Here is a 21,023-nt window from a genome sequence, read left to right as displayed (position 1 = left end):
ATGGAATCCGATTCCACTAATCTGGTTTATATCATAAGTGAGGTTATTTGCTTAATAAAATCACATGGATTGTTCAATTTTTTATTATTAAATTATAACAGAATTAATTTCTATTAAAACCTAACCCACCAATGACGCTTATTTATTAATATTGACAATATATAGCAGCTTCAAATCAATAAACCCATACAAGCTTATAGATCTGCAGCCTACTTCTGAAGCGCCATCTCTATTTGGCCATGAAATCCTCGAGCTAATCGACTTACCGAAAAATAGAAAACTGTACTATTATTGACCTTATTATGTATATATATATGTAATACATTAAACCGATATGAGATGGCGCAACCAGTTACGCTGACTGAATTTTTTTATTTTGGTTGAGTTCCTACCGCATTTAAGGCTCGAATCTGTTTGTTCTTACGGAAATAAACCTACTTAAGTTAAACATCAATTCATATTGATCATCAAGGTCAAGTTTGAAGGTCGGAAAGTGTTGGGTTTTGTCGATTTCTACCGCATTTCATGGTCCAGGTACGCCTTGAACTATCTTGACATTTCATATAGTAGAACAATAACAAACTTGACACTTGACAGAAAGGTGAAAGTTGTCAATATCTTAGACGAGGAAAAATAGATGCCTTTCCTAATCTGAGGTACATATGAGAGACCTCTAGCGGAAAATTAGGGAATTGAGGTGATTTCCGGTTAGGCCGGAAGTAGATGCGAACTTTGTTCAGTTAGAGAGGAAAATGTTTGATATTTTCCTACCGCCATTTTATGATGAGGAAATTGGTCTAAGAGTTAAAAACAATTTTTCCAGGCAGTTGGACATTCGATTTCCAGGAAAATTTGTGGAATTTTCTTTGAAAATTGAGGGTTTAATAGGAAATTAAGAGAAAACATTCAGAAAAATTGTTTGATTAATCTCGGTTTTCTAGGATAAATGCAGTGGGTACACTTCCAAATTTTCTCCAGGCGGTTGGTGGAAATTTCATGTTTAGAGGAATTTCCAGAGAATTAAAGTATTTTCTTAAAAATTAAGAAATTATTCTTTTTTGAAGTAGTTAAGTTCTCTAGAGATGTAAAGCATCATTTAATAGTGATCGTCAAGGATTCATGAGTCTCAGATGGGTCTGAAAATCAGAAAGTGGGTAAAAAATGCATTTTTGGGGTTTCTATGGCATTTCATGGTCTAAGCACGGCTTGAATCATCATGAAAATTCACTTTTCTGAAGTAGTTAAGCCCACTTGAGACGTAAAGCATCATCTTATAGTGATCGTCAAACATGCATGAGCCTCAGATGGGTCTGAAGGTCAAAAAGTGTGTAAAAAGCTCAATTTTATGGTTTCTACCGCATTTCGTGGTCCAGGCACGCTATGAATCATCATGAAATTTGACTTTTCTCAAGTAGTTAAACCCACTAGAGACGTAAACATTATTTCATAGCGATCGTGAAGGATTCATGCGTCTCAGATGGGCCTAAAGTTCAAAAAGTGGGTCAAAAGTGCATTTTATTGGTTTCTACCGCATTTCATGGTCCATGCACGCCTTGGATCATCATGAAATTTTACTTTTCTGAAGTAGTTAAAACCACTAGACACGTAAAGCATCATCTTGTAGTGAGTGTTAAGGATGCATGAGTCTCAGATGGGTCTAAAGGTCATAAGTGGGCAAAAAATGCATTTTTATGATTTCTACCGCATTTCATGGTCCAGGCACGCCTTGGATCATCATGAAATTTCACTTTTCTGAAGTAGCTAAACCCACTAGAGATGTAAAGCATTTTTTCATAGCGATCGTTAAGGATTCATGAGTCTCAGATGGGCCTAAAGTTCAAAAAGTGGGTCAAAAGTGCATTTCATTGGTTTCTACCGCATTTCATGGTCCATGCACGCCTTGGATCATCATGAAATTTCACTTTTCTGAAGTAGCTAAACCCACTAGAGATGTAAAGCATTTTTTCATAGCGATCGTTAAGGATTCATGAGTCTCAGATGGGCCGAAAGTTCAAAAAGTGGGTCAAAAGTGCATTTCATTGGTTTCTACCGCATTTCATGGTCCATGCACGCCTTGGATCATCATGAAATTTCACTTTTCTGAAGTAGCTAAACCCACTAGAGATGTAAAGCATTTTTTTATAGCGATCGTTAAGGATTCATGAGTCTCAGATGGGCCTAAAGTTCAAAAAGTGGGTCAAAAGTGCATTTCATTGGTTTCTACCGCATTTCATGGTACATGCACGCCTTGGATCATCATGAAATTTCACTTTTCTGAAGTAGTTAAACTCACTAGAGACGTAAGCATTATTTCATAGCGATCGTCAAGGATTCATGAGTCTCAGATGGGTCTGAAGTTCAAAAAGTGGGTCAAAAGTGCATTTCATTGGTTTCTACCACACTTCATGGTCCAGGCAGACCTTGAATCATCATGAAATTTCACTTTTCTGAAGTAGCTAAACCGACTAGAGATGTAAAGCATTTTTTCATAGCGATCGTTAAGGATTCATGAGTCTCAGATGGGCCTAAAAGTCATAAAGTGGGTAAAAAATGCATTTTTATGATTTCTACCGCATTTCATGGTCCAGGCACGCCTTGGATCATCATGAAATTTCACTTTTCTGAAGTAGCTAAACCCACTAGAGATGTAAAGCATTTTTTTATAGCGATCGTTAAGGATTCATGAGTCTCAGATGGGCCTAAAGTTCAAAAAGTGGGTCAAAAGTGCATTTCATTGGTTTCTACCGCATTTCATGGTCCATGCACGCCTTGGATCATCATGAAATTTCACTTTTCTGAAGTAGTTAAACTCACTAGAGACGTAAGCATTATTTCATAGCGATCGTCAAGGATTCATGAGTCTCAGATGGGCCTAAAGTTCAAAAAGTGGGTCAAAAGTGCATTTCATTGGTTTCTACCACACTTCATGGTCCATGCACGCCTTGGATCATCATGAAATTTCACTTTTCTGAAGTAGCTAAACCCACTAGAGATGTAAAGCATTTTTTTATAGCGATCGTTAAGGATTCATGAGTCTCAGATGGGCCTAAAGTTCAAAAAGTGGGTCAAAAGTGCATTTCATTGGTTTCTACCGCATTTCATGGTCCATGCACGCCTTGGATCATCATGAAATTTCACTTTTCTGAAGTAGTTAAACCCACTAGAGACGTAAGCATTATTTCATAGCGATCGCCAAGGATTCATGAGTCTCAGATGGGTCTGAAGTTCAAAAAGTGTGTAAAAAGTGCAATTTTATGGTTTCTACCGCATTTCACGGTCCAGGCACGCCATGAATCCTCATGAAATATCACTTTTCTGAAGTAGTTAAACTCACTAGAGACGTAGAGCATCATTTCATAGCGATCGTCCAGGATTCATGATTCTCAGATGGGTCTGAGGGTCAGAAAGTGGGTAAAAAATGCATTTTACGGGTTTCTACCATATTTCATTGTCCAGGCACGCCTTGAATCATCATGAAATTTCACTTTTCTGAAGTAGTTAAACCCACTAGAGACGTAAAGCATAATTTCATAGCGATCGTCAAGGATTCATGAGTCTCAGATGGGTCTTAAGTTCAAAAAGTGTGTAAGAAGAGCAATTTTATCGTTTCTATCGGATTTCATGGTCCAGGAACGCCTTGAGTCATCATGAAATTTCAATTTTCTGAAGTAGTTAAACCCACTAGAGACGTAAGTACTATTTCATAGCGATCGTCAAGGATTCATGAGTCTCAGATGGGCCTAAAGTTCAAAAAGTGGGTCAAAAGTGCATTTCATTGGTTTCTACCGCATTTCATGGTCCATGCACGCCTTGGATCATCATGAAATTTCACTTTTCTGAAGTAGTTAAACCCACTAGAGACGTAAAACATCTTTTCATAGCGATCGTCAAGGATTCATGGATCTCAGATGGAGGTTTATGGCATCTCAGGTATTTTTTAAATTCCACCGTATTACACGTGACAGGAGTGCCTGGAATTATTAAATGCCATTTTTTATGAATAATTACCCTCACTATAGGTGAGGAGGTAAATGGAAAAATTCTTGTAAATGAATCCTCATTTTTTACTGCCAACTGCCCACTCCATCCAAAATAATGGAAAAAATTGTAAAAACCCAAATACTAGATTATCTTCTTCCTAAATGTATAATACCTAAATATCAGTCGGGATTTAGGGCTAACCACAGTTGTGCCACGGCCTTGTTGAAAATAACTAGTGATATCGCAAGGTCCTTTGATAATGGTCACTGTTGCCCAACAGTGCTCATTGACATGACCAAAGCTTTTGATACTTTAAACACTGATCTTTTAGTAGCTAAATTAAATCATTATAACCTAAAGGCTAATGGATGGTTTGGCAGCTATCTGGGAAATAGGGAACAGGCAGTAAGAATTACAGATGCTGAGGGAGCAGTGAGCATCTCAAGCTGGAGGGTTGTGGGCAGGGGTGTGCCTCAGGGCTCTATCCTGGGGCCACTTTTATTTACACTTTTTACATCAGATTTGATTCAACACATAAAACACTGTAAATACCATATGTATGCAGACGATTTACAAATCTATAGTTCAACCCCGGCTAATGAGTTGTCCACTGCTTTAACCTTCATTAATGATGACTTGGAGCGTATCTCTCTTTGGGCTAGTCAAAACTCCTTATTTATTAATTCTAAAAAAACACAGGCTATATTGTTTTCTAAAAATGAGATAAACTTAGAAACTGCCACAGCTGTAAAACTTAAAATTAACGATTCTGAAATTAATTGGACTAATCAAGTAAAAAACCTTGGTTTGCACATGGATTGCAGGTTGCAATTTGATGCTCATGTCAAAAATCATATCACAAACTCAAAATTCTGTATGAATTCAAAAATGTCTTACCCCTAATTAGTAAAAAAATTCTTACTGAAAGCCTAGTACTTAGTATACCTGCCTACCTTAATATTGTATACGGTCCATTCCTAACTGAAATTAACAAATATAAAATTCAAAAAATACAAAATTCATGTGTGCGGTTTACTAAAGATCTTTCACGCAGGGATCATGTTAGTCAGCATGTTTCAGAAATTTATACTTTAAATATGGCAGAGAGAAGATTTGCAAATCTTAGCAGTCTAGTATATAAAGTAAAAAATCTCAAAGAGCCTGCTTATTTGTCGGAGTTTTTGATGAGCCGTGGAGATGCCCATTCAGTAGATCTTCGCCATAAAAATATTTTTTCTATTCCTCAGTATCGCACTGAATTTTGTAAATCTTGTTTTGCCTACACAGGGATCTATACTTATAATATCTTGCCTTTTAGCATAAAGTTAAGGACTATATAAGGGAGAGCAATATATCAAATAAGTTATTGTGACACATAATTATTTTACTGAATATATACATGTGAGCATTTCATAGAACTTGGGCGTCAAGCAGGCAAAAGAAACGACAAAAGAACCTCTATTTGGATTTTCTAGTGGGTATTCAAGTGATGTGCTGACGAACTTTTATTGAAAGATTTATAGTTTTCGACCTTTTAGCTTTAGATGTTTTTGTTTATGTTTAGCCTGTAATATGATATAGGAACTTTTAAGTTTAAGGCATGCGAGATGAAGAAAAAGCAGATTGAGACGGTACGTCGTATTGTACGCATTAGCGAGTTGGCTTGTATAACCTTTTTTTTAAAATAGATCGTTGGTGAAGCAGTTTATTTTTTATTTTTATTTATTGCTCCTTCTTACATCAGAAGTGGGATAGAATTCGCGTATTAATCCGCAAGTATAAAGAGGCCGCGAAAAATACTTGAAATTTTATTATATTAAACCATAATTACGAGAATGGAGCAATTAACGGAAGTGTTGGCGGCTACACTTAAAGAACTAAGAGACGTGTCGTGTCGTAATTCGAGTCCTGTGACCGCTATCGAAATTCCGAAATTTTGTCCAAGTGATAGCGATGGAGCTAGCAAGTGGTGTGAACAAATTGAAAAGCTGGGTGATACATTTAAGTGGTCGTCCCTTGAACAATTAACGAGAGCAGCTTCTGGACTTCAGGGAGAAGCGAGACAGTGGTATAACAAGTGGCAGCCAATTGAAAAATCATGGGAAAGTTTTAGGGAGGAGATTTGTAGTTTCTATCCTCCAAAGAGGAATCTAAACGAAAAGTTTCTTAAGGCCAGCCTGTATACCAGCCGAAGCGCCACCTCATATTGTGAGTATGCCAGAACAAAAATTTCTTTAATTCAAGCCCTTAATTTTGATTTTACTAAAAAACAATTGTTGGAACTGGTTATAGGCGACTTAGATGATATTCACGTTAAGACTGCTGCTTTTAATAGTAGACTAGATTCAATTTCAAGCTTATTGACTTTACTTGCATCATATGAAGTTGCTCAATCTACAACCAGTAATTTTAACAATCGATTGACGGCGTTTTCCGAACACTGACAGTATGACGAGTGGACCCAGTGTAAAATTGTGTTACTTTTGTCGTAAGCCTGGTCATTTACAAAGGCAGTGTCCGGAAAATGCAAAATTAAATTTTATACAGAAAGAAGCTGATAGCTCATTTATCTCTAAAATAAAATGTAATTTTTGCAATAAACTTGGCCATACCGCTGATAAATGTTTTCAAAAACTTAAACAAGAAAAGCAGAAAGGTTTTAATATCATTACTTTTTGTATTGAGCTAGATGACAAATTTTGTACAAAATTTAAAATTCAAGATTTTGAAGTAAATTGTCTAATTGATACCGGGGCTGAGTGTAGTTTACTTTCTAAAGAGATTGCTGGTAAATTAAGTTGCCACATGGAGACAAATTTTCCTTAATAAAGGGAATTGGAGGTAGCTTTGTTTCATCTCTAGCAAAAACTACAATAAATATTGAAAATAATGGGACTGCCTTTAAAATAACATTTTGTATAGTTGATGACACCGACATATCTTTTGACGCTATTTTAGGTACGGATCTTTTAAATTATAAGGGCGTAAAAATTTGCACCGAATCTAGCGGTACCAGAATCTATTTGGAAAGTCCTACCTGTAAAGCCGATTCGATTTCAATAAATTCATTTACAAATTTTTCTGACAATATTTTGTCGCCTTTGCAAGGTAATTATTTAGAAGACCTAAAGAAAATGCTTACAAAATTTGCAGCAAATATTACAACCGGGAACTCTGTTTCTGCAGTAAAAACTGCCGAATTTGAAATCAAGCCTTCTGAGAACAAAATAATCTGTTATCGTCCTTATCGTATGCCTCTTTCTGAAAGGGAGATACTTAAGACTATAATAGACGATTTATTAAAAAATAAAATTATTCGTGAAAGCAATTCTCCTTATGCCAGCCCTGTTATTTTAGTCCATAAAAAGGATGGTAGTTCCCGATTGTACTGTGATTATCGAGCTCTCAATAAAATTACAATAAAAGATAAGTGGCCCTTTCCCAGAATCGATGAACAACTTGACAGGCTAGGTCAAAATAAGTATTTTACTACACTTGATATGGCTTCTGGGTTCCACCAAATTCCGGTGGCCAAGGGCTCTATCGAGAAAACCGCGCTTATTAACCCAGATGGCCACTATGAGTACCTGAGGGTCCCTTTTGGCCTTTCGAATGCACCCGCTGTGTTTCAGCGTGCCATTTGTAATGCTTTAGGAAAATTGCGGGATAAAGACTGCTTAATTTATTTAGATGATATTTTAATTACTTCTCTTACGATCGAGGAAAAATTAATAAAGCTAGAGCGAGTTTTAACAGCCTTAGCAACTGCTGGTTTCTCTTTAAACATCAAAAAATGTCGTTTTTTTGAAACATCAGTCAAAAAATATCGGCTAGTGGTGTCCGACCAGGGCAACATAAGGTCAATGCACTTTTAAATGCCCCAGACCCTAAGAATGTAAAGCAGGTAAGGCAATTTATGGGCCTAGCTGGATATTTTAGGAAATACATCCCAGAATTTGCATCTCGTACAGCCTATATTACAAATTTGACAAAAAAATAATGTAAAATTTAATTGGGGGGTAGAACAGGAAGTAGCAAAAAGCTATGTTTGTGCCTTTCTTAGTCAGAGACCTCTCTTAGCAGTTTTTAATACGGAGTTGGAAACAGAGCTACACACAGATGCTAGTTCAATAGGTTATGGAGCAATTTTATTTCAACGTCATGGGAAAGAGCTAAAAGTTGTTTCATATTTTTCTAAGCGTGCTTCTAGGGATGAGTCAAATTACCACTCGTACGAGCTCGAAACGCTTGCTGTGTTTTATTCCGTTAAACACTTTAGAATTTACCTGACAGGGATTCCTTTTAAAATAGTGACGGATTGTAATTCCTTAAAACTAACACAATATTCTGGCCCAAAACAAGGGCAGTTGCATCCCATTCATAAACTCCCTGTTCCTTTTCACACCGTGCATGCCGATTGTGTTGGGCCATTCCCAGAATCAATTGAAGGGTATAAGTACCTTTTACTCCTAATTGACGCTTTTACAAAATACATTTTTCTTGTCCCGCTTAAGTCCCTCTCTGGAGCGGAAATGTGCTGCCAGTTAAAGATCTATTTAAATATTTTTGGAAATACTAGCAGATTTATTTCTGATCGGGGCACAAATTTTACAGATCGGTCGGTAAAAGGGTTATTATCAGACTTAAAAATAAATCAACATCTTATTGCTAAAAGTGCCCCTCGCGGTAATGGTCAGGTTGAGAGGTATGTTTCAACCGTTTTAAATCTAATACGAACTGAAATTGAAAATAAGGCAGAATGGCCAAACGTTATTGCAAAACTGCAGCATACTTTAAATTCAACTAAACAAAAAAGTACTGGATTTTCTCCATTTTATTTATTGACGGGTGAAAACGGCGACGATAAAAACATAAAGGCTATAACAGAACATTTTGCCGTAAGGGCTGAAAATAACTCCGCATTGGAGAGCGACAGAAAACTGGCATACGAACATATGAAGCAACAGGCTGAGTACTCAAAGAAGTTATTTGATAAAAAACGAAAATGCGCTAAAGAAATAAAGGTTGGCGATTTTGTTTACCATCCTTCTGGTAACTCTTACCTGGCTAAATTGGATGCAAAATATGATGGTCCATTTGAAGTAACGGCAGTTCTTCCAAACGAACGATTTGAATTAAAAAACTTAGCAACGAATAAGAAAAGAGTTGTGGCGATCGACATGATTCGTACTTGACCCGGTGAATTCTCGGAAGATACGACTGCTGTTCTGTGTGAGCTGACAGTCAGATGTTCTGTGTGAGCATTTATTTATTTGTACTAGAGTAACAACAAACGTTTTTTATTTTATTGCTGTGTGCTAAAATTTTATTTTGCTGAGTGCAATTATTTTTATTTATTGCTGTGTGCTAAATTTTATTTTTGCTGTGTGCAAATATTTTTTTTATTGCTGTGTGCTTAAATTGTATTTTGCTGTGTGCTAAAATTTTATTTTGCTGAGTGCAAATATCTTTTCTTATTGCTGTGTGCTAAAAATTTTATTTTGGTATGTCAAATCGCTATATTATGCTAAAATAGTTTGGTAATTCTATTGCTATGCGCCAAACATTGTTTTTCCTTGTGCTTGTTATAACATTAGCTGTGCGGAAATCTTTTCTTTTACAGATGTTGAAGTCTAATCTTCAAGGCGAGGTTTGCAGGTCTCTCATTCTGGCAATGTTGCTAGAAATGAGGGAAAACTCGAGAGCGAATTTTCTGTCAGTCTGGCCGTGTGAGCATTTTATAGAACTTGGGCGTCAAGCAGGCAAAAGAAACGACAAAAGAACCTCTATTTGGATTTTCTAGTGGGTATTCAAGTGATGTGCTGACGAACTTTTATTGAAAGATTTATAGTTTTCGACCTTTTAGCTTTAGATGTCTTTGTTTATGTTTAGCCTATAATATGATATAGGAACTTTTAAGTTTAAATTACTTTTTTTTTTAAATAGATCGTTGGTGAAGCAGTTTATTTTTTATTTTTATTTATTGCTCCTTCTTACATACATATGTATGAATAAATAGGTAGGAATATTAGCAGTCTTAGTTTTAGGTTTAGATATTTAAGCACGGTGGTTATTAAAATACGCGTACCGGTACTTTCCACCTTTGTATGGTATTCTTATTTTATGTCATACAATAAAGTTTATTTTATTTTTATTTTTATAAATACAATTACTAAGAAAAATGTGAAATTATTATTGGGTTTATTTATTTATATTTATCGTCATTTTGCCGTAAAAGTATTGAAAATTTTTGGTAACGGTTGGAAGAATGTTCAAAAAAAAGAACAGAAGTACTTTCTAGTGTTATTTATTTTGTAAAGACAAAAATATTACATAAACTATATATATAATAAAAGTACTCACTTAATTTAAATATAAACATTTACAATAGTTATTTAAAAACGCAATTATTCACCTCTCGTCCGTCCACAAAAATAAAACGTACTGAAAAATAGTGTTCTGTTTTTGCAATACGATAAAAATCTATCTAATATTTACAAACAATTATTTATATATAACATTTATCACCGATATAAATTTACATTTAGCAATCTTCATTTAATTAATTTATAATATAGTAGGGACACTTAGGAATATTCCATCGTAACATCGAAAATGGGACATTGTATAGATATAGAGGACAACATTTATGGGTTTAAATTTTGTATATTAGATCCCATTTAAGTAACACATTATATTTAGAACATTTAACAGTTACTAAATCTATCATTATGTATAAAAAACGTTTCTCGATATAATTTATTATATAAAAAACACCTGATTTTTAATTTGAACTTTTGTCGATTTGCTGGGGTAAATTTCTCTAAAAAAGACACGTTTTTAGGTACGTATGGTGAGAGTGAAGGGGGGGCTGCTAATTTGAAAATTCACCTTTTAAATAAAAAAAATTAATAAATACTATACAAGAATATACAAAAATATTTAAATCGTGGCAGTACCATCACATAAATAAACAAATAAAAAGAACAATTTTAGACATTGACATGACATGAATAAGTACACATTTATGTACATTTTTATAAGGGAGATCATTTTTTTTTCTTTTTCTAAATTCATTGAGTGAAAAGAGAGCAATAATCATTATTAATAATATCGTAACCTAACAATCTTCCTATAAGTTTTTTTTGTTTCATTCCGTAGGCACCGACGCAGTCTAATTTCCATTTTGTAAAATTTCCTAAACCGAGCACCAAAAAAACTGTGGATGAACTTAATTTGACTTGGTTTTGTACTTTAAGTAGTTTTATGGACTATAAGTTAGTAATGTATGTATATTGCACGTACAATGTGGTTTAACAAACATTTTTTTTTGAAACTTTATTAGTAGAAAATTGGATTATTTTATATGGGACACCTTATATGTTATTAGATTTTTATGCAACACTTTCTGATATACAGAAAACAGGTGCTAACTCTTTTATTTTATATAGTACACTTTGTATATTTTTGCATTTTTGGATTCTACGTGAAATGCCAAGAAATTTGATGGGTCACATGATATACTTTCGTCAAACGGTTCAGGAGATATAAGCGGTTAAAAATCATAAAAAGGACTTATATCTTAAAAACCCGTCTATTAAAGTATATCGAGTGACCCCTCAAAATTAATGGAATTTTACATAGAATATGAAGACGTATTAATATATAAGGTAATCCAGTAAAAATAATATTTTTTTACTGGAAGAAACTAGTTAATTTCGAAATTGTCTTTGTAAAACCGTATTTATTTTAGTATCTTCGGTTTCTACGTAAAATTTTAAAAAATTTGAGGGGTCACATGCCATACTTTACTCAAAGAGTTTGCGAGATATAATTAATTTTAAAAAAATTAAAGGTTATAAAATCGAATTGTTTTAAAGAAGTAAGCAATAGTTTTCATGTTTATTTTTAGCAATTATTTACTAATCCGGATTTTAATTAAATTAAAAAGTTGTTTTTGGAAAAATTTTAAAACATTTATGGTTTTCAACTGTTTTTATCTCAAAAACCATTTTGCCAAAGTATGTGATGTGACCCATCAGATTTCTTAAAATTTCACGTAGAATCCAAATATGTAAAAATATACAAGGTGTACTATATAGAATAAGGAAGTTAGCACGTATTTCTGGAATAGCTGTTTTCTTGAAAATGATGTAAATAGAACAGGCGATCTTTTAAACATTTTTATTTGCCTTTAGAAATTAACATATAATGTTGATAAACAGAAAGTAAATGGCAACTTTGTTATTTTTAAATCGACACCGTGTATATTTTTACTACGTGAAATTCTAATGAGAGGGGTCACATGCGATACATGATGAATTTTGACCCTTAATTTTTTGGATATCCTGTACATTAGGAAAAAAAATTTTTCTAAAAAAAAGTTAGCATAAGCCCTTGACTAAAACATACTAAAATTTTAACCCTGTACAGCGGTCCTAAATATTTTTTTTTGAAAATTTTCAAAAGTGCTTTTGTCAGTTGTAGTTTTTTTCATTGGATAAATTTGACCCTTAATTTCTGGAACATCCTGTACATTTAGAAAAATTTTGTTTAAAAAAAAAAAGTTAGTATAACCCCTTGACTAAAACATACTAAAATTTTAACCCTGTACAGCAGTCCTAAATATTTTTTTTTTAATTTTTCAAAAGTGTTTTTGTCAATTGTAGTTTTTTTCAATGGATAAATTTGACCCTTAATTTCTGGAACATCCTGTACATTTAGAAAAAATGTGATTTTTAAAGAAAAGTTAGTATAACCCTTTGTCTATAACATACTAATATCTCAACCCTGTACAGCGGTCCTAAATATATTTTTTTGAGAATTTTCAAAAGTGCTTTTGTCAATTGTAGTTTTTTTCATTGGATAAATTTGACCCTTAATTTCTGGGACATCCTGTAGATTAAAAAAAAATTGATTTGTTACGAAAAGTTAGTATAAGCCCTTGGCTAAAACATACTAAAATTTCAACCCTATACAGCAGTCGTAAATAATTTTTTTTGAGAAGTTTCAAAAGTGCTTTTGTCAATTGTAGTTTTTTTCATTGGATAAATTTGACCCTTAATTTCTGGGACATCCTATAGATTTAGAAAAAAATTGATTCTTTACGAAAAGTTAGTATAAGCCCTTGGCTAAAACATACTAAAATTTCAATCCTGTACAGCGGTCCTAAATATTTTTTTGAGAATTTTCAAAAGTGCTTTTTTCAATTGTAGTTTTTTTCATTGGATAACTTTGACCCTTAATTTCTGGCACATCCTGTATATTTAAAAAAAAATTTAGTTTTAAAGAGAAGTTAGTATAAGCCCTTGACTAAAACATACTAAAATCTCAACCCTGTACAGCGGTCCCAAATATTTTTTTTGAGAATTTTCAAAAGTTCTTTTGTCAATTGTAGTTTTTTTTCATTGGATAACTTTGACCCTTCATTTCTGGGACATCCTGTACATTTAGATAAATTTGGTTTTAAAAAAAAAGTTAGTATAACCCCTTGATTAAAACATACTAAAATTTCAACCCTATACAGCAGTCCTAAATAATTTTTTTTGAGAAGTTTCAAAAGTGCTTTTGTCAATTGTAGTTTTTTTCATTGGATAAATTTGACCCTTAATTTCTGGGACATCCTGTAGATTAAAAAAAAATTGATTCGTTACGAAAAGTTAGTATAAGCCCTTGGCTAAAACATACTAAAATTTCAATCCTGTACAGCGGTCCTAAATATTTTTTTGAGAATTTTCAAAAGTGCTTTTTTCAATTGTAGTTTTTTTCATTGGATAACTTTGACCCTTAATTTCTGGCACATCCTGTATATTTAAAAAAAATTTAGTTTTAAAGAGAAGTTAGTATAAGCCCTTGACTAAAGCATACTAAAATTTCAACCCTGTACAGCGGTCCTAAATATTTTTTTTTTTAAATTTTTCGAAAGTGCTTTTGTCAATTATAGTTTTTTTCATTCGGTAATTTTGACCCTTAATTTCTGGGATATCCTATACATTTAGAAAAAATTTTGTTTTAAAAAAAAGTTAGTATAAACCCTTGACTAAAACATACTAAAATCTCAACCCTGTACAGCGGTCCCAAATATTTTTTTTGAGAATTTTCAAAAGTTCTTTTGTCAATTGTAGTTTTTTTTCATTGGATAACTTTGACCCTTCATTTCTGGGACATCCTGTATATTTAGATAAATTTGGTTTTAAAAAAAAAGTTTGTACAACCCCTTGACTAAAACATACTAAAATTTCAACCCTATACAGCAGTCCTAAATAATTTTTTTTGAGAAGTTTCAAAAGTGCTTTTGTCAATTGTAGTTTTTTTCATTGGATAAATTTGACCCTTAATTTCTGGGACATCCTATAGATTTAGAAAAAAATTGATTCTTTACGAAAAGTAAGTATAAGCCCTTGGCTAAAACATACTAAAATTTCAATCCTGTACAGTGGTCCTAAATATTTTTTTGAGAATTTTCAAAAGTGCTTTTGTCAATTGTAGTTTTTTTCATTGGATAACTTTGACCTTTAATTTCTGAGACATCCTGTACATTTAGAAAAATTTTGTTTTAAAAAAAAGTTAGTATAAACCCTTGACTAAAACATACTAAAATTTCAACCCTGTACAGCAGTCCCAAATATTTTTTTTTAAACTTTCAAAAGTGCTTTTGTCAATTGTAGTTTTTTTCAAGGGATAAATTTGACCCTTAATTTCTGGGACATCCTGTAGATTTAGAAAAAAAATGATTCTTTAAGAAAAGTTAGTATAAGCCCTTGGCTAAAACATACTAAAATTTTAACCCTGTACAGCGGTCTTAAATATTTTTTTAAAATTTTTCAAAAGTGCTCTTGTCAATTGTAGTTTTTTCATTGGATAACTTTGACTCTTAATTTCTGGGGCATCTTGTACATAAAAAAAATTAATTCTTATGGAGAAACTAGTATAAACCCTTGACTAAAACATACTAAAATTTCAACCCTGTACAGCAGTCCTAAATATATATTTTTTTTAATTTTCAAAAGTGCTCTTGTCAATTGTAGTTTTTTTCATTGGATAAATTTGACCCTTAATTTCTGGGACATCCTGTACATTAGGAAAAAAAAAATTTTTTAAAAAAAGTTAGCATAAGCCCTTGACTAAAACATACTAAGATTTTAACCCTGTTCAGGGGTCCTAAATATATTTTTTTGAGAATTTTCAAAAGTGTTTTTGTCAATTGTAGTTTTTTTCATTGGATAAATTTGACCCTTAATTTCTGGGACATGCTGTACATTTAGAAAAAAAGTAATTCTTTAAGAAAAATAGTATAAGCCCTGGACTAAAACATACTAAAATTTTAATCGTGTACAGCGGTCCTAAATATTTTTTTGAGAATTTTTAAAAGTGCTTTTGTCAATTGTAGTTTTTTTCAGTCGATAAATTTGACCCTTAATTTCTGGGACCTCCTGTAGATTAAGAAAAAAATTGATTCATTAAGAAAAGTTAGTATAAGCCCTTGACTAAAACATACTAAAATTACAACCCTGTACAGCAGTCCTAAATATTTTTTTGAGAATTTTTCAAAAGTGCTTTTGTCAATTGTAGTTTTTTTCAATGGATAATTTTGACCCTTAATTTCTGGGACATCCTGTACATTTAGAAAAAATGTGATTTTAAAAGAAAAGTTAGTATAACCCTTTGTCTAAAACATACTAAAATCTCAACCCTGTACAGCGGTCCCATTATTTTTTTTTTGAGAATTTTCAAAAGTTCTTTTGTCAATTGTAGTTTTTTTCATTGGATAACTTTAACCCTTAATTTCTGGAACATCCTGTACATTTAGAAAAATTTGGTTTTGAAAAAAAAGTTAGTATAACCCCTTGACTAAAACATACTAAAATTTCAACACTATACAGCAGTCCTAAATAATTTTTTTTGAAAATTTTCAAAAGTGCTTTTGTCAATTGTATTTTTTTCATTGGATAAATTTGACTCTTAATTTCTGGGACATCCTGTAGATTTAGAAAAAAATGATTCTTTAAAAAAAGTTAGTATAAGCCCTTGGCTAAAACATACAAAATTTCAATCCTATACAGCGGTCCTAAATATTTTTTTTGAGAATTTTCAAAAGCGTTTTTGTCAATTATAATTTTTTTCATCGGGTAATTTTGACTCTTAATTTCTGGGTCTTTACTTGGACCTAAACTTATTTTTTAGGAATTTTTGAAATGTCTATAATATTGATAAACTGGAAATAAACGTCATACACTTCATGAAATTTCATGTAGAAGCCAAATATATATAGATCTAAATATATAGAGTCTCCTATTAAAAATAGGAAATTAAGCACCTATTTCCGGTAAAACCGGAAGTGCTACTAATTTGAAAATTTTGTTAATTATTCAGGCCACCTTGAAAAACACTATTTAATAACATTAAAAACAGCATACTACAATTATACCGAAAACCAACGTCAACTTATAAAATATGATATTTCTTTAATACAATATATCTCAAAAAGTACTTCTCCAAAGTATATCATGTGACCATTAAATGTCTTAGAATTTTACGGAGAATCCAAAAATGCACAAATATATACAGCCTCTTATTTAAAATAAGGAAGTTAGCTCCTATTTCTGTTATGACCGGAACTGCCAACACTTTAAAAATACTCTTATCGAAACTGGAAAATCCTTTTTACAATAATTTATTTTTTAAACAATATAATAGGGTGCTCTAAATATGAGAACCACACAAAAAATAATTCAAAAATTCACCTTTTTGTTAAACCACATTTCCAAAAAATATATATTTATCTAATATACTCACGGGCTGACAAGGAAAAAAACGCATTTTGGTCCTCAGACATCCATCCAGTAACAAACCCATAAAAAACAAATGATTAAACTCTTATAAATTACCACAACCTTTAATAGTAAAATTCATCAATATTTTTCGTCTCACACTTTTCGAACCGCGTTACTTGTTATAAATAAGGAGATCTACAGTACAAAAAAATCTTCTACGTAAAATTCTTTTTTGCAGTCTTCCGGGCGTTAGGAGGGGTGGTAGATGGTCAACAGGGCCCACGATATCCCTCCATCAAGAAATTCTCCTAAATAAACTCTGGATCCTCTTAATTCGTTGTAAGATTCACAATTTGCCGCTACGTTGTATGTAAACTATGCTTATCAAAATAGTCTTTAAGAACCATAATTGTACTTTCGACTGGGCAGATTTAGTAGTAGGGCTGAGTATTAGGGCAGTTATTGGCAGTTGTGTTTTTAAGTTCACGCCGCCCCCGTACAGTCTATTTCTACGATGTCTTTTGGTACTTCTACGAATTGGTATACGAGACGTTGCCCATCCACTTTGGCTAAAATACCCCTTTGGTAGTAGTATCTGAAAGGGAAGAAAATTGATTTTTTAATGGTTTACAGGTAGAACTGGAGAGTTAGGTTTTTAGGACTTGAATATCTCATAAAGCGGTAAGTGTAGGCCATAAATGCTTTAGAACAATTTGTTGTAAATATTCAATTCTACAAATTGTCTCTCTATAGAATTTTTTATAGGACCAATAGAAACTGAGATATTTGAACAAATAGAAGAAAAATCAATTTTACTCGAAAACTGTTAATCCTAGACGAAAATGACTCTCTATCATATTTGTTGCAAATATTCCATGCTATAATTTATCTTTTTATATAAATTTCTATAAAATCAATAGAAACTGAGATATTCGAAAAAAATTAAGAAACATCTCCTCATAAACCATTAATCCTAGACGAATCGACTTTAACTCAAAAAATCTCAAAAACCGTTAATGCTACAGTAAAAAGAGCCTCTACTAAACTTATTGCAAATATTCCACTTTAAAATTTTACCTCTTATAAAAATTTTGATACGGTCAATAGAAACTGAGATATTTGAACAAATAGAAAATAAATCAATTTTACTCGGAAACTATTAATCCTAGACGAAAGTTACTCTCTTTCATATTTGTTGCAAATATTCCACGCTACAATTTATCTTCTTATATAAATTTCCATAGAATTAATAGAAACTGATATATTTAAATAAATTAAGAAATATCTCCTTTAACTCATTAATCCTAGTCGAATCGACTTTAACTCAAAAAATCTCAAAAACCGTTAATGCTACAGTAAAAAGAGCCTCTACTAAACTTATTGCAAATATTCCACTTTAAAATTTTACCTCTTATAAAAATTTTGATACGACCAATAGAAACTGAGATATTTGACCAAATAGAAAATAAATCAATTTTACTCGGAAACTATTAGTTCTAGATGAAAATTACTCTCTATCATATTTGTTGCAAATGTTCCACGCTACAATTTATCTTTCTATATAAAGTTCTATAGAATCAATAGAAACTGAGATATTGAATAAATTAAGAAACATCTCCTTTAACTCATTAATCCTAGACGAATCCACCTTTAACCCGAAAAATCTGAAAAACCGTTAATGCTACAGTAAAAAAAGCCTCTACTGAATTTGTTGCAAATATTTCACTTAACAATTTCACTCTTTACAAAAATTCCCATGGGGCCAATAGAAATTTAGATATTTGAAAAAATTAAGAAGAACCATCTTTAGTACAAAAACCAGTAATCCTAGACAATTCAATTTTAATCCAAAAAATCTCAAAAACCGTTATTGCTACAGTAAAAAGAGCCTTTAGTGAATTTATTGCAAATATTCCACGCAACAATTTTACTCCTTAAAAAATCTCCCATATGACCAATAGAACCTGAGATATTCGAAAAAATAGAAAAAAATCCCCTGTAACTCAAAAACCATTTGTCCTAAAGTAAAACTACCTTAAACTAAATTTACCGCAAATCTTTTTCTCTACAACTTTACTCCCTATAAAAAACCTCGTAAAACCCATACGAACCAAGATATCAGCACATAACTCACCTTAACGCCCTCCCCATTGTCTCGTAGTTCATATCTGGTTTATTCTTGTGCATCCCCCATAGCCTTGAAACCGCCTTGGAGTCGACCAGTTTGAACACCCCCTTCTCCCTATTTGTCCACTTGATGTACCTCGGACAGTACTCGCGGTCCTGGAGCAGTTTGAGCAAAAATTCCCATAGGTACGTCGTCGAACCCTCGCGACTTTTCCGTTTGGGGGCAGTACCGGGCTCGCCAAGCTGTTCAATAAGAAACCGTTAGTGTTCCCGAACATTCTGGAATATTCCAGATTAAGACTCACCCTTTGTTTCTTCACCTTCTTCAGTTTCCTGGGTGAGAATCCCAGTAGGTAGGGGTCGTCGTAGACGGAACTGGTGGCCGCCTGTATCACCGACGTGGGAATCCCCGAGTGGTGTCTGAGCGGTGGGGACGGCGGGGTTGGGGTGGTGAAGGGCGACGGGTGCTGGTTATGCGGGTGATGTTGATGCATCGACTGGTGGGGGTGCGTCGACACGTGGTGATGTTGAGCTTGTAGCAGGTAGTTTTGATAGGGGTCCAAATCTGGAAGAAGAAATTGATGGTGAACAAATGGGCAACGATTCTCTCTTAAAGAAGAATGTTTTGGAACGCCTATTACAATAATCAACATTATGTTGAACGTGTTGGTTCTCATAATGGTACATGTCACGTGATTAGGTATACGTTACTGAACAAACGGTCACGTGTTAGGGAAACAAGCCACTCCCATTAAGTGACATGGCAAACCAAGATGGACGCCAAGATTAACGTACCAAGGAGAATCAAATAGAGTCATATAATGAATATTTTCTTCCAGGCAGGTGTAAAATGTGTATAATATAATTCCCGACTGCCTGGAATAAATAAATGATTATTTTTTCTCAAATAATTAACCAAGATTAATGCAATAAAGACTATTTGTGATAGAATTTCTCCAATTTCAACCCTGCTTAATAAATGTTTTCCCAGACATTGGAGCCTCTTAGTTTTCTATAACCTCGCACGTAAACTAACTGGGTCTAATAGTTAAGAAGCTCTTCAAGCACTATAGCTTATACATTTATTGCTTAATTTGTAGTTAATAAAATGTTTGTTGATTAAGATTGGTTTGCACATATTTGAGGCACAAAATGGCAAAAAAAGTGCCCAATTCAAGGGCGGAATGGCAAGCACAAAATGTAAACAATGAGTTCAACTTATTGGTGTTGTTTCGTTTGTTTCCTCTCAGAAAATTAGATAATAATAGAGTGAGTTGTAGTAAATTAATTTTTCTTCCCAAATCCCTGTTAAAACCCAATTTAGACGATCCAGAGTGTTTTATTGTGGACGCATTGATTATGACCTAATGGTATGCTATCAACACGAATTGCTCTTGTAATATTGTTTGGTTGGCACACGTCACGTGATCGATTGTGTATCAATAAGCGATTGGTCATGTGACTGTTGAAGTAAGCTCCTCCCATTAGTTGACGTGGCGATCCAAGATGGCCGCCTAGAGTGGACATACCAGGGGTAGTCAATAAGTTATTAAATAAAAAAGTTTTAGTGTATTGATTTTAATCAATATTTTCTTCCAAGCACTTGTAACGCTTCAGACTGCCTGGAAGTATTAAATAATTAATTTATCTTTAAATTATTGATAAAAGTGCCTTTTGCATATCTCTTGTAATAAGCAAAACGAAGATAATAATATCTCTAAGACATGTTTAATATTATCATAAGTAGATTTCTTAGGCCTCTAGCGGCAAACTGACGAAATATAAATGGAAAATACAAAAACTCTTTTGTAGCGAACTAAATTCTGGATAATTTTGATCTGTTATGATTTTGGTACATTTTTAATATTGACGGAGATATTGCTGCATAAACGGTCCTTAGAACCGGATTCCGGGAATTCTTATTTTAGTTTTTTGAAAATAACTTTTTTAATTCGAGTTTTTAAAAAAAATTTTGTTACACCTTTTAACAGTAAATTAAATTCTAAATAATTTTAATCTCTTGTAAAATTTTCATATTTTTAATATTAACGGAGATATTGCTGCGTAAATGGTCCATGGAACCGGGTTACTGGGATTCTTATTTCAGTTTTTTGAACATATCTCTTTTGATTTAAATTTTTA

General features: G+C 32.9%; 1 protein-coding gene across 6 annotated transcripts in view; it reads right to left on the bottom strand.

Moving 5' to 3' along the window:
- Positions 1–10,272: 10,272 nt before the first annotated feature.
- Positions 10,273–21,023, bottom strand: part of LOC126741717 (ecdysone-induced protein 74EF) — a 224,318-nt gene continuing 213,567 nt past the window's right edge. For 4 of the 6 annotated variants that reach the window (XM_050448260.1, XM_050448257.1, XM_050448258.1 and 1 more), the window contains 3 exons: positions 19,187–19,446; positions 18,889–19,124; positions 10,273–17,349 (listed from right to left, as the gene is read on the bottom strand). In XM_050448260.1, the coding sequence (XP_050304217.1) occupies positions 17,238–17,349; positions 18,889–19,124; positions 19,187–19,446 (608 nt within the window). In that variant the 3' untranslated portion in view covers positions 10,273–17,237. The remainder of the gene's footprint in view (positions 17,350–18,888; positions 19,125–19,186; positions 19,447–21,023) is intronic. The other 2 variants (XR_007662298.1, XR_007662297.1) reach the window with 2 other exon arrangements.

Source organism: Anthonomus grandis, chromosome 10 (genome assembly GCF_022605725.1).
Source record: "Anthonomus grandis grandis chromosome 10, icAntGran1.3, whole genome shotgun sequence".
NCBI lineage: Eukaryota > Metazoa > Arthropoda > Insecta > Coleoptera > Curculionidae > Anthonomus > Anthonomus grandis.
The sequence above is the reverse complement of the archived record's forward strand: the minus strand, read 5'-3'. Positions and strand labels throughout refer to the sequence as shown.